The 13,936-nt window shown below is 41.7% G+C and overlaps 1 protein-coding gene across 26 annotated transcripts in view; it reads left to right on the forward strand.

The window, feature by feature from the left end:
- Pds5b (PDS5 cohesin associated factor B) overlaps window positions 1-13,936 on the forward strand; it is a 140,473-nt gene that overhangs the window by 102,747 nt on the left and 23,790 nt on the right. For all 26 annotated transcript variants that reach the window (XR_015633951.1, XR_015633949.1, XR_015633952.1 and 23 more), the window contains 5 exon segments: window positions 675-835; window positions 6,815-6,938; window positions 9,470-9,628; window positions 10,534-10,602; window positions 11,856-11,992. Coding sequence is in view for 17 of the 26 variants with exons in the window: in XM_087578197.1 (XP_087434323.1) it covers window positions 675-835; window positions 6,815-6,938; window positions 9,470-9,628; window positions 10,534-10,602; window positions 11,856-11,992 (650 nt within the window). In the remaining 9 variants the exon portion in view is untranslated.

Below are 13,936 nucleotides of genomic sequence, written 5' to 3' on the forward strand. Positions count from 1 at the left end.
CATGGACATCTGCCTGCATCCTGAGTGTTGGGATCAGATGTGTGCACAGCTAGACCCACTCTAGTGCGGCTTTTTGTTTGCTTTATTTGTCCTTGAGACAGTCTCATGGAGTAGGCTGGTCTCCCTTGTGGACAGTTGAGGACAACCCTGGCTTGCTGATCCTCCTTAGACATACGGATGATGATGATGATGGGATTGTGGGCATGCACCGCCAGCCTCAGTTCTGTGCGATGTGGGGATCAGTGCAGGGCTGCGTGTGTGTTAGGAAAGCAAGTCTATTATGGTCTGTGCCACCGCTCTGAACGTGACGATTTCTTTTACTGCTTTTACCGTGCTGATTTGGTTATTATACTTTAGTACCTTTTACGATCTGGTAGTATACATTTCCTAACTTATTTTTTTAAAATCTAATCTCTTCTAATGGTTATTTGGGGGGGGGAGTAATATTTTGTTAAGCTTCCTATATATCCCCGTTTTCTTACCCTTATGTCAGACCTCTTAAAATAATCAAAGTCCAAATTATTTTGACTAGAAATATATTAACCTTCCACACAGGAACATAGCATAGTTAATCCTGAATTGATTCTCGACTAGTATTATTTCTAGTGTGTACTTTACATGTGTATTACTAACATGAAAAGTCTTTACAGGTAATGTTTCTAAACCCTTCGCAGGTGCTGTCTTTTACACACCCTATCTCATTCCACTCTGCCGAGACGTTTGAATCCCTGCTGGCTTGTCTGAAGATGGATGATGAAAAGGTGGCGGAAGCTGCCCTACAAATTTTCAAAAACACAGGAAGCAAAATCGAAGAGGATTTCCCTCACATCAGATCGTGAGTTTGGCTTTTTCTGATAAATATTTTGGATATACTGTTTCTAGAGAAATTAAGTTTTGAGGAAAATTATGTTAATTCTTTATGATTGAGTGTAGACTTTCCTTTCTTATGAGAAAACATTGGTTGGTATTTTAGGTTTATAAGATCGAAGACAAGTATGGTACGTCTTTCTGATGCTTTAGTGTTGCTTAAAAACTTAAAAGTTATTTCATCATAAAGTAGTTCCTGCTGTACAAGCACAGAATGGACAGTTCAGGTGCATCTAAGGCACTTGAGAAATGCCAGAGGTGCTAATCGAGTGTGCGTGCGCGCAAGCTGTTCTGAGCCCATTTGTGCAACTTCCCCTGCACGGGTCACAGGACAGCTTCCCGTAGAGTTGCTCTCTTCCTTTTGGGTTCTGGGAGAATTGAACTCAGATCACCTCATGTGCATATTAAGTGCTTTTATCTACCGAGTAAGTAAGTAGATATAAAAGGCAAACACCTGCCAGGAATTTACATGTTTGGTAAGAATAAGAAGCACTATTGTTTGGAACTTTTTGTTAACTTTCAAGTGAGTTCAGGATATATATTTTTTAATGGGATGATACTCTTGCTACCCAGATCAGATCAGAGAGCAGAGCGGCTGTACACACGGACTGTGTCTACCCATACACCGTATTGTATGTTCACTTGATAGGTTAGCTCAGTGAAAATGTCCGCACTACCCAACAGGATGTTACTAATCTAAGTGAGGAATCTAACATTCAGACAAGCTGATGGTTCTAGGTCATAACCAGCAAGAAGTGAATCTGTGGTTTGAATTTAGACTTAATCATAATATCTGTGGAACAATATCCCTTTAGTCAAAGTTTCTGCTTTTTTCCTTATTTCTTTTCCTTATTGGCTTTTGTAGTTAGCATGTAAGATAATGGGCCTTGTTACCTACTTACACACACACACACACACACACACACACACACACACACACACGATATGTATGTGTCTCCTTTTACTTCACTTATATTTGCCCTTTCCATAATCCCTATTTATTTTGGGTGTGTGTGTGCATGCGTGTGCATGGCACTCTGGTTGGACATCTTGGCTGCTGTGCTGCACTAATGTGATTGCAAATGCTCCGACACACTTTGGATTCTAGCTGATGTGTACCCAGGAGCGAGCTGGACAACAGGATCACTTAGTTATTTTAAGTTCTATTCTGTGTTTGAGGAAACTGCTTACTGATTCCTGTAGCGGCCCTCAGCCATGCGTAAGTCCCATTCTCAGATGTCCTTCCTTGTCAGCATCTCAGGTTTACTTTGTATTTTTCTGATGTCTGAGGAGTTGAACACTTGCAAGTGTTTGTCTCATTTTGGTAAATGTCCGTTCCATTAATCTGTCCATTACTGATTGACTTGGGGGTGTGGATTTTAGTTTGTTTGGTGTTTTAAGTGTGGGATACTTTATAGTTTCTAGATTCTAATTTGCTGTCAGATACAGAATTGTTATAAGTTTGAATTGTGAATGCTGTCACTGTTACTATTTTTGTTGTTGTTGTGCACTAGGTTCTAAATTTTGTGCAGTTCCATTTGTTGATTCTTGGGATTATTTCCTGAGCTATTGTTATTTTCAGAAAGTCCCAACCTAGGCCTCTATCCTGAAGCTTCCCTCTAGAGCTTTCAGAGTCTTACGTTAAGGTCTTTTTGATCCACATCTGTTCAGAGTGAGATGTTCTTTCCTGCATGCTGAGGAGATCCCGTTTTTCCTGTGCCATTTGCTGCAGAGGCTGACCCTTTCGTCACCTTCAGGATTCAGGGGCCTGTGCTTGTCTTTTAAGCCCTCTGTGGCTAAGCTTGGCTCATGTTTGCTTTGTTAGTTATCAGGAGAGCCAGCCTGGTTGTAGCTTCTTCCATTTGCTTGGTACGTGCCTTTGACTCTCGAGTCTGTGAGCGTCTGTCACTGACGCATGCTTCTTAGATATAGGACATAGCTGGATCTTGTTTATTAGCAAGTCTATGTATTTTAATTGGAGTTAATAAAATTTCCACTTCATCAGAGAGAGAGGCTGGCTAATTCCTAAAGCCTTTGGCTCTCTTTCTAGTTGGTGGGTTATTGTGCATTGCTTTATCTCTTTCCTGCTAGTGGTAGTGGTTTCGAGGCCTTACATTTTGAGTGTGATAGATTTCCTTTGCAGGTCTTTCTTCACGCTCTTCATGTTTTTCTCACGTGAAACTGGTCTCCTCTGCTCTCTTCATTTCTTTCCTGTGCATGGTCTTCATCTGGGGATGTTTTTTGCAGTGTTATTGTGATTTTTCTTTGGAACAAGAACATTTGTCTGTTTACCTCAGATAGGGCATCAGTGATGAGGGATAGGGGGAAATTCCACCCAAATTTAACCCAGTAAGCCATTGAGTTTATTGGGGTTATCCATAACAGTGTGGGTGAGAGGTTATTTACAGGAGTTCCAGTGATTCAAAGGCAATTGCGTCACCAAAGCCAGCACAGGAGACAGCTGATAAACGTTATTCGCCTGAGACTCCTGCCTGACCTGTGTGGAACACCACTCGGGAGACTTCCCCAAACGTTCTCTGCTTTTACAGCCCTGTGGAGGACTCTCAGGGGTGTAAATCTTCAGACTTTATGGAGCCTGGGAAACTTGATTAGCGTCTTGATTCTTACAAGTTCCCTAAGTCATAGGAGCCCCCGGTCTCCCTCTTCTCTCCAGGAGAAAAGGATTCAGTTCTGGGAAAATTACAGCATTGCAGCTGGGGTGGTGACAGAGCGTTGCTTTAATTCATGCTGGTTTTAGAATGTCATTATGTCCTGGTCAATTTTGAAAGATAACTTTACTGGATATAGGAATCCGATTGGCAGTAAAATACCTGCTTTTCTGACTGCTAGAGATTTCCTGGGGCAGCCTGGTGAATTCCTGTATTTGCTTTTATGGGCTGGTGTTTATTATTGGTAGATAATAAACTGTGTTTTACACTTTCTGTGTCTTGACTATGATGTATTCTGAAGAGCTTCTCTGCTCATGACGATTTGCCATTGTAAACACCTCTTTGTGCTGGGATGCTCATTTTGTTAGGTTTGAGAAATATTTTACAATTTTATTGAATAGATTCTCTAGGCCTTTACTTTTTATTGATCTCTCCTGCACGAATTCTTAAGTCTGGCATCTTGATCTTGTCTCCGTGTTCTTGGAAGTTGTTAGTAGATTTCAGACTGGGACAAATGGCTGAGGTGCTCATCAACATATCAGAGTCGACCTGGCCCCCAGGTTCTCCTTGCAGCCCTCAGTCCCTTCCTGTTACTGGGCCCTCCCAGTCCCCATATCCCTACTTCATGAAGCCTCCAGCCTGGGGAGCGGGGCTGCTCTTCCTTGTATAATCCAACCTTTTTGGTTGCTGGCCCTCTTTGTTTCTTTAGCTTCCTGGCTGCTGTACCTACTTTTGCTTTTCCCCTCCTCCTTCTCTTCCCAAGGCTCAGCTCAGCCTGGTCACATGGTCGCTGTCCACTCTCCCAGGTGTCCTGCCTCTGTTTAGACTCTCCCACGTACCTTTAATAAACTGTCTCTTCCACCATACCTAGAGCAGTCATGCTCTTTTCCTTTTTCTTCTTTTGTTCATTCAGTTGTCAGGATCATTTATTTACTTTTTACCCCTTTAATGTTTGAATGTAGTGTTTTCCTGGCCTTGTGACCGTCTCTCATGAAGTTCTTTGATCTCTGTGGTCTAGTCCACTGTGAGTTTTTCTGTAGAGTTTTTTTTATTTGATTCCTGAGCTTTTTGTTTCCTATATTTCTGAACCTCTCCCTCCTGCCCAGAATTCCAGTTTCCTTTCTGATTTTTCTCTTCACTTTTCCCTGTCCTGCTGTCTCTCTTTCCAGGCCTTGCACCGATTGATTAACTGCATTCACCTCTTTGAAGTTATTGATAACTTCTACAAGTAAACTTAGAAATTCTTCTAATTTTAGGATCCTTGAATTCAGTGGAGGAATTATGATCTTTTTTGAGGGCTCTGGTTGACTTTTTTTATGCTCTGTGTGTGTGTGTGTGTGTGTGTGTGTGTGTGTGTGCGCGCTGTGTTTATTTTTGGGTTTTTTTTTTTTTTTTTTTTTTTTTTTTTTGAGCTGGGGACCGAACCCAGGACCTTGCGCTTGCTAGGCAAGCGCTCTACCACTGAGCTAAATCCCCAACCTTGTGTTTATTTCTGAATTATGATTGACACGTCTATTATTTTGGCTCTCTTACAATCTGGGGTCTACTTAGTGAGTAGCTTTTCCTTGAACCCTCACTCCCTGACACTCCTCAGAGAGGACAGAGCAAACCGCTGTCCCAGTACCTCCATCCAGCTCAACAGGATGCAGAAAGATTTGAAATGATAACTGTCAGTGACAGGAAATTGGAAACGGCACAGTTGACTCAAAATGTGCAATGGGTTAAAGTTGTTTAGGTGAACAGATTAGCAAATGACTGTTTAAGGAAGCAGCCAGGAAAGGGAGAGATTAGAACAGAAGTAGAGGTAGCTTAAAGAAAAAAAAGCCAGGCATGGTGGGACATGCCTTTCATCATAGCACTTGGGAGGAGAGGCTGGTGGATTCTGAGTTTGAAGTTAGTCTGGTCCACCCTCGCAAGCTCCGGGACATCCAGGGCTACATAGGAAGACACTGCATGCACAGGTTCAAGCCAGATGGGGTCCCACCTCTAACCAAGAGGTTATCTGTAATTGATAGCTGTTGCAAAGAAGAAAGGAGCTTCCTCCAATAGAGTCTCCCTGGGTATAGTAACCTCACTGCAGGCCTCATGCCCAGGAGAAGTTGGCCAAGACAAAACGAATTCATTGGTACTTTGGTAAACTTTTTTTTCTTTTTGTTTTGCTCCGTTTGGGCATTTTTGTCGATGGATGTTTTGCTTGTGTGTTTTGTTTTTTTCTTGTGTCTATGTGTGTATGTGTTGCCTGTTTGTTGAAGAGAAAGAAAAACCATAAAAATTGGGTAGAAAGGACATGATCAAAATGCATTATGTAAGAAGAGAAGTAGTGTAGTATGATGGAGAGGAAGGTACGAGACATTAATACACAAAAGGAAAGAAGATTGCTCGAAAATGAGAACTAACGCACGTGATAAGTATAAGAAGGAAGGAAGTTTTAAAAAGCTAAAATTTTATTTTTTAAGAATAATAATCTTAAAGCCAAGTAGTACTAAAAGTACAGTAGAAAGGGAAGGGAATACACGTGGAAAAGGAGAAGACAGTGGAAAACCAGGAACAAGTGTAGATAAATGTCAGAGGCAGAAAATAGAAAGTCAAAAAACCTTTTAAAATATGGAGTAAAATATCAACAGTATAGTAAAGTAAGAAACAGAGAGGGGAAATTTCCCCACGTATGTTAGAATGGCTTCCTAGGTTACACAAGTAGGGGATGTCTGCCAGAGCCATCCTGCTCACTGTAGTCATTTCCCTTTCCATGGGAGGGCCGTCTGTGGCCACATTGATAGTCCCAAGTCACTGAGACTGGAGTCTGATCTTAGCTTGTTGGATCTGGTCCCTCTTTCCTGATGAATATAGGTTGAGTTGTTTACTTGAGAAGGACAATTTATCAATGACTCTACCACTGAAGAAAATGATGCCCCTTCCTTGGCAACCATTTCCTTACTGCCTGGAGCTGCTTGGATGGGTAGGGCCTTCTGAGAACCCGCTTTGCCCCATGATGGAATGTTATCTTGTATAGGTAGCCATGTCTGTTGTGGCTTGCTTCATGGGTGCATAGACATGATGTGTGGAGAAGATGTTCTTTGACAGAGTCCTCCCAGCACCCTCCCTCACTTACCCCTCTTCTGCAGTGCTCACTGAGCCTTGGGGAGGGTGATCAAGATGGCCTGTTACCAATTTCTGTATTGACTGTTCTCCTATATAAACAGAAGTTTCTCTGACCATGGTTGAGACAGTACTAATTTCAGGATATAAACATAAATTTTGCTTTTCTTTTTTTTTTTAAGAGCCTTGCTTCCTGTCCTACATCACAAATCCAAAAAAGGACCACCTCGTCAGGCCAAGTACGCCATCCACTGCATTCATGCCATATTTTCCAGTAAAGAGACCCAGTTTGCACAGATATTTGAGGTAATGAAAAAATTTAATTTCTTACAAAATAAATTCTGACTTTGCAGAATATTGTCATTTGGAGATGTATGATATATTGTGTACTGTCAGGATGTGACTCGGTAAAATCAGCACCAGTGGTAGTTAAAATAGGAAAACTGGCCGTTCACAGCTTTACAACTACTTCAGGTTCAGAACTCAAACATGGCCTGATACTGTTTGACACTGCCCTATGTATTGTGTTTGGGGGCTTTTTCACCGAGTGCTTATTGTATGTATTCATAATCAATGATAGTATTGCTCTGTCAGTTTACAAGGTTAACAGTTTGTAACTCAGTCCAGTTGGTAAGGTAAATAGGTTAGATCAGTGGCCAAGCTAACTGCTAATATAAAGTAGGTGTTTGTAGCGTCTCCCGTTGTCCCTCTGCATGTTACATAGCTTTCACCTTGGACAGTGTCTTATTGTAGACTATGAGAATAGCCTCTGTGTTATTATTAAAACAAACTAGCAGAAAAGTCCGTAAAAATGGTTGTTATAATATTTACATCTTTGAATGGAAGTCAAAGCAGTTATTTCATTATTTTTATGTATCACATTAAGATATCTAGTAAGTTATACCCTGCATCTTTATGTGTCAAGTATTTTATTTGAATTTCTGAGCACTTGCTCATGTCTATTTTTATTTTTAAAGATGACTTTATTAGGATATTTTTGTTTTTATTGATTAATTTTTTTTCTTTTTTCTTTTTTCTTTTTTTTTCGGAGCTGGGGACCGAACCCAGGGCCTTGTGCTTGCTAGGCAAGCGCTCTACCACTGAGCTAAATCCCCAACCCCTTGATTAATTTTTTAATGATAGTCATTTTGAGAATAATGTTGATATAACTTGGCATGGTGATTTTTCTCTGTGGTACTCTTGCTGTAATGTGGCAGGCTTGCTGGCCTTCGAGAACATAGTTCTTAGTGATCGTTAGCTTTCTTGCAGTTGCTAGTATTCCATGATTTGGCCATTTATTTTTCTTATTCCAAAAATAATTTTACTAATATATTATTGGAAATTATCAAATAACAATAACAAAGTAAGTAGAAATATTTATGCAACCTGGTTTGTTTATAGTGTGAGCAGCAGAGTAGCACCCAGGAGTAAACACAGTGGAAGTATTGAGGGAAATGACCAGGAATAGCAGAAGCTCAACTCACCTTGCTTTCAGTGAAAGCTCATGTTGCTCTAGTGTGTCAGGAAAGCATAGTTTATGTTGTCGTCTGTGTTAGTGTTGGAACATAGAACCCACATTTGCTTTGCTGTGTGTTTGTACTTGATGCATGCCTTTGTGTGTGTGTTTACATGTGTCCTGCTTGTAGAGACATGGCATGTCATCCTCAACTGCTTGGCAACGTTGCTTTTGAAACAGGATCTCCTGCTGGACTTGGAGCTCATGCTCAGCTGGCCAGAGAGCCCCGGGCTCCTGCTGCCTCTGCTTCCCCAGCGCTGGGTCACACCGGTCCTCAGCCTGATTTATGCAGTGCTGACGCCCATACTCAGTTTTTATACTTGTGCATTAAGCGCTTGTCACCTGAACCTGCTTCCAAAGCCATCACATATTTTCATGAAAATGAAACCTTGGTGTGTTAGCTAGGTGCCCTCCCCCATCCCAGGCGCTTGCTTACTTTGCACGGGTACCATGTTGTCAGTAATACATTTTTCCAGAGATTCCTCAGTTGATACACAAGTACGGACATAAAATATGCACATACTGTGTGTCTCCCTCCCTTAACACTGATGATGGCATATTTTAGTCATTCTCCCAATTCTATTTTTAAACTTTAAAAACAATGTTCAGTTATCATTCTAAGTAAATTTGACATTCTTTAGTTGTTTCAAAATACTTATTAATGGTTTGATCTTAAATCATATGAAAAATAGTCTTGTTATGGGATTTAGTACTTGATGCTATAATGATTGAAGACACCCAAAGTTTAGTTAACTACACATAGGAAGAACTTGTTTTGCTACGGAAAATTCAAAAGGCTTAGGGACACCTTCTGATTGGTGATTCTTTGTGTGCCTACTGGAGCCCTGCCCTCTGGACCTGAGTCAGGGAAGGGGAGAGAGCTATGGAGAAGGCTTGGTGCTTACTCTGCCTCAGAGTGGGCAAGTGTGTCCTACCTCATCTTCATTCCCCTTCCATGACCAGATGGCACATGGCCTCCCTCACAACTGCAGACGAAGCTGCATGGCAGAATCTGGCTGCTGCTTAGGAAGCAGGCGCAGGGTGGAGATTGATGAGCCCTGGTAGGCTTTGGCATTCAAACACATAGTCATCGATATATACTCCATAATAAGATTGATGTTGAAGTGTTTCCTTACCTGCTTCTAAAATAGGAGTTAGGCAAAACTGAAAAGACTTAAATGTGATGTCCTCCAACTGTTGGTGAACTGTTGGTCTACACTCAAGCTTGCGTTGCACTTGCAGTGTCTAGAATTGGAAGATGAGGTGCACAAGCAGTATTGTGGTACAGAGGGTAAATATATTTCCTTTGCCTCACCTCCAGCCTCTGCATAAAAGCCTGGACCCCAGCAACCTGGAGCACCTGATCACCCCGCTGGTCACCATTGGTCACATCGCTCTGCTCGCGCCTGATCAGTTCGCTGCCCCACTCAAGTCCTTGGTAGCAACTTTCATTGTGAAGGACCTTCTCATGAACGATCGGGTGAGCTGTACTTAGACTCTTCCCGGCGTGTGTTCCACAGTTTAGATTAAAGAGAGGCGCAGTGCCTAATGGTTGCTTTCATTTCAGGGCATTCGATCTGAAGTAGACCCTTTGGGAGGTAGAAAATAACACTCAGTTGAGGCTACTTCAGTTTCATGCAATTAAGTTATATAAGGACACAAGATTTTGATTAAGTGGGAGACTTTTTGGGAAGGAGACAAATACTATAGCCTGCCAGGTCTTGTAATCCTCCTGTCTCAGTCTTCTGAGTAGCTCAATTATAGACTTGTACCACAAAGCCTGACTAAGATTTTTTAGAATATCTTTTGTCTTTTTTAAAAGACAAAACTGCGTTTCTTTGGGCTGGTGAGATAGCTAAGAGAGCACTTGCTACGCAGCCTGGAGAGCAGAGTGAGACAACCACACGTAACAGTCAGGCATGTGGCTCGTGCTTGCAGTCCCAAAACTGCCTACGTGGACGCGGGTAGACCCTGGAGCTTGCTGTCCAGCCGGCCCAGCTAAATGAGTGCACCTCACTTCCCGTGGAGGGTAGACACTGAAGATGACACAGTTCACACACAGCTGCACACTAACTTGTTAGTGCCAGGGTTTTAGCCTTGTCTTTGCTTAGCAGCCTGAGTTAATTGAGTCATCAACCTCTTAGAACGGTCTGCAAACAGACTCTGTAGTAAACGTCAGTCATAGCCCACACCTGCAGACGAAGTCCAATGTTCCAGCTGGTACTGCTGGGACTACTTCTTTCAGGGACATTTCCTAAATGGGGTTAATGAATCATAAATACTGAATGTTGTTATTAAGAAGGTATACATTTTGTTTGTTCAGTAAATCTTAGTTGGCCATGAGAATTCGTGCTTCTTAGTTTAATGTTTTCATCTTTTGCGTAGCTTCCAGGAAAAAAGACAACTAAGCTTTGGGTTCCTGATGAAGAAGTCTCCCCTGAGACAATGGTCAAAGTGAGTGCTACGCGTACATCTGTCTATCAAGTAATAGACGCGGGTGGCTGTTAAAGTGGAGTGCGAGAGTCTGGGGCAGTGGTGTGCAGCCCAGGGCTTGTGAAAAGCAGCGTGTAAGCTAGGCTGAGGGGGAACGACTCGAAAGCTGCTTCTAGATGTCTGCTTCTTCGAAATTGGCCTTTTAATGACAAGTGAATGCTGCTCTTCTCCATGATATACTCTTGTTTAGTTGTAATGCTAATCCAGTTTTCAGAATGAGCTTTTCCTTGATAGTTTATTTAAAAATGTTTAATAGTTACATATAAGGAATTACTTGTCACTGAAGTACAGAGCATTGATTTGTTACACTCATGTGGTATGTGCCAACTTCATTTCGGTGTGTTTGTCAGTATTTGAAGATTAGGAGCAAATATATAGAATGTTGACATTTTTTCCTTAGAGTTTCTACCTGCCTTCTGGGCTCTCTCCCACACTGTGTGCCCCGCTCTCCTTCTCATAGTATGTATTCGTTATACTCCATATGCTCGGTTACGGTTGCATAGTGTACAGCCTTCGATCCTGGAGTCTGCACTCATAGAGCAGCCCTTTGCTCCTGGAGTCCATCATGGGATGCTCCTGCTTGCACCTGGGTCTTGGCATCGTCTTAAGCAGCAGCCTTCTGTTGTAGAGGCAGCACTAGATGGATGATCTTGAGGCCATTTATACTGAATGTGCGCTCACCGGGCACTCAGGAAAGGAAGGTCTGGAATTAGCGAGAGCCAGCACCATTCATGCTCAGTTATTGCTGCCTGAGATGAATTACAAAACAAAAGCACAGTGTGTCAAAGCCTGTAATGAGCGCAGAAGTGCGCACGTGCTGTAGCAGCATAAAATCTACAAAGACGATATCCATCCTTAGGTAGAAAATGCTGACTACCGTGCGCAGTTGGGGACCTTTTGTGGTTATGAACGTTAGCATGATTCAATTCTAGGTCCCAAAGGACGGGGAACATGCTTGGGAAACATTAGAGTTAAGCAACTAAAGAACTCATCTTCAGTAAACAGGGTTTGGGTTTTGTTTTGTTTTGTTTGTCTACCTCATACCTGGAGGTTGAAACAACTCTAACCTAAAACACTGTGTTATCTTCCTGTATATAAAAAGAGTAATAATGTATTTTGTCTTATCTTAAGAAACATTATTTTAGTTCTTACGGTTGATGTGGAAATTGTTTAAACATAACAATGTTGTTTTGGTCAACTTGTCTTTTAAATAGATTCAGGCTATTAAGATGATGGTTCGCTGGCTGCTCGGAATGAAAAATAATCACAGTAAATCAGGAACTTCCACCCTCAGATTACTAACTACGATACTGCATAGTGATGGGGACTTGACAGAACAAGGGAAAATTAGGTATGGATTACTGTTTCCGGTCATTTGGGTTGTGTAGCATTTCAACCTTGGTGTAACTGTTGTATGTTAGACTTTATTTTCCAAAAGATGATTAGTTTGGAGGTATTCATGTGTTTTTATTGTAATATGATTTTTCATGGTGGTTATGAGAAAATAGCAGTCAGGCGTCTGACAGTTGTGCTGTGTAGACACTGAGTATTTTAAAGGATGGGCTCTGGTGTCACAGTTTGTGTACAGCAGTCAGTGCAGAGATCTCCAACTACTGTTGGAAGGTCATGCTAGTGTCTCAAGGGAAGAACAAGCTGTTGGATCTGTTTTTAGAATAAACAAAAGAATGTATAAATGTTCTCAGTGCATGTCATTTAAAACACAACTTTTATTTGCATGATGAAACATAATTTAGTGCTTCTGGTTCATCTGTAAGTTCACATCTATGGACTCAACTACCTAGGGATCTGAAATAAGGCAGAAAGCGATTACTTCCTCTGTACTGAGAATGCAGAGACTTCCCTTACCCTTTCCTGCACCACGTAGCCTCGCCACTGTTGGTCATCTGAGGAATGAAGTGTGTGGGGAGATTGTTCAGAATCCATGCAAAAATGACGTCATTTTTCTGTGAGGGACTGAAGCATTGATTTTGTTAGGGGTTAACTGACTGTACTATGATTGAAATTTAGATCCCGAAACTACATACTCCAGGCAGATTCAAACCCTGGCTCCTAGTGCTTTCTAGTTAGGTGACCTTTACCGAGTCACTTCAGCTTCTCAGTGTCCCACACTCCTATCGTGCCACTGTTACATGTTAGCTAACATGTTAGGATGCTCGACATGTTGATGGCATTACGTAGCAACAGGAATGTGGGTGACAGTAAGGATTCTTTTCTCGGCGTTAGCTGAAGTGTGCGTGTGTTGTTAATGCTGTTAGAGGCACTGCTCAGCAGTCTAAGTTGGAGAAGAACTTTCCTTGTTAGTGCATCTAAGTGCTGTAATGAGACCACCTTTCCATCTTCATTCTCGTCTTCCAGCACCCTCTCCCCTCCCCATCTGATAGTGCGGCCATCAGGGCTAGGACTTCAAATGCTAGGAAAATGCTATTAACACGGAGCCACCACCCCACCACAGTCTGTCCTTTATTCATAGTGTCCCCCGTGCCTAGAATTTAACAGCATGTATTTCTTAAGCGAAGTAATAAAAATAAAACTTACCCTGTGCATTCTATAGACAGTTCACGTGCTTACCATTTTTAGTCTAATTTGTTGTTCTCCCTCAATAATTTAGACATGTCTATGTCTAGGAGTTGCATATCTGTAGGAAGCACACTGTGATTTAAGCTTCGTACTGTATTTGAGATAAATTTGTACTGCTCATCTCAGCCTGGCAGAGAAAATTTTCAGCATTAATACATCTTGCCTCAGTTTATTAACTCCTTTGCTTTTGTATGAATTCATTTATATTAATTATTATATTAATTATCCCTGACTATACTTTTGAAGCTGAGAACATTGGCAGACTACATTCAAATGCACATCTCCCGCTTATCAGCTGCTTTTATTGTGAGCTCTTTTACTTCTGTGTGCCTTCGGTGGTAATTTAGCTACTACACCCACTTCCTTTCCTCTTCCATGTTTACCTCAGTAGTTGTGAGAGACACGTTAGCAAGTAGAGACATTCATTGCCGATCCGTAAGTAAGCGCCACGTACTCAGAAATCTATACTTCTAGGCAAATCAACATACAGGTAGATGTCTTCTAGTGCCACTTAAGTTAGGATGTATAGGATGAGAAAATTAACAGAATGGCTTTAGCAGTAGCTAACACCGATATATTTAAGGGTAAATGGCTCTGTGCTGTGTGTAGACTGATTGTCTCACTGCTGTGCCCTCATATGGACACAGAAAGTACAAGCAGGCTCTTCCCCGACTCAGCCTCTTTATAAATCCACTAG

This window comes from Rattus norvegicus, chromosome 12 (assembly GCF_021556685.1).
Source record: "Rattus norvegicus strain SHRSP/BbbUtx chromosome 12, alternate assembly SHRSP_T2T, whole genome shotgun sequence".
NCBI lineage: Eukaryota > Metazoa > Chordata > Mammalia > Rodentia > Muridae > Rattus > Rattus norvegicus.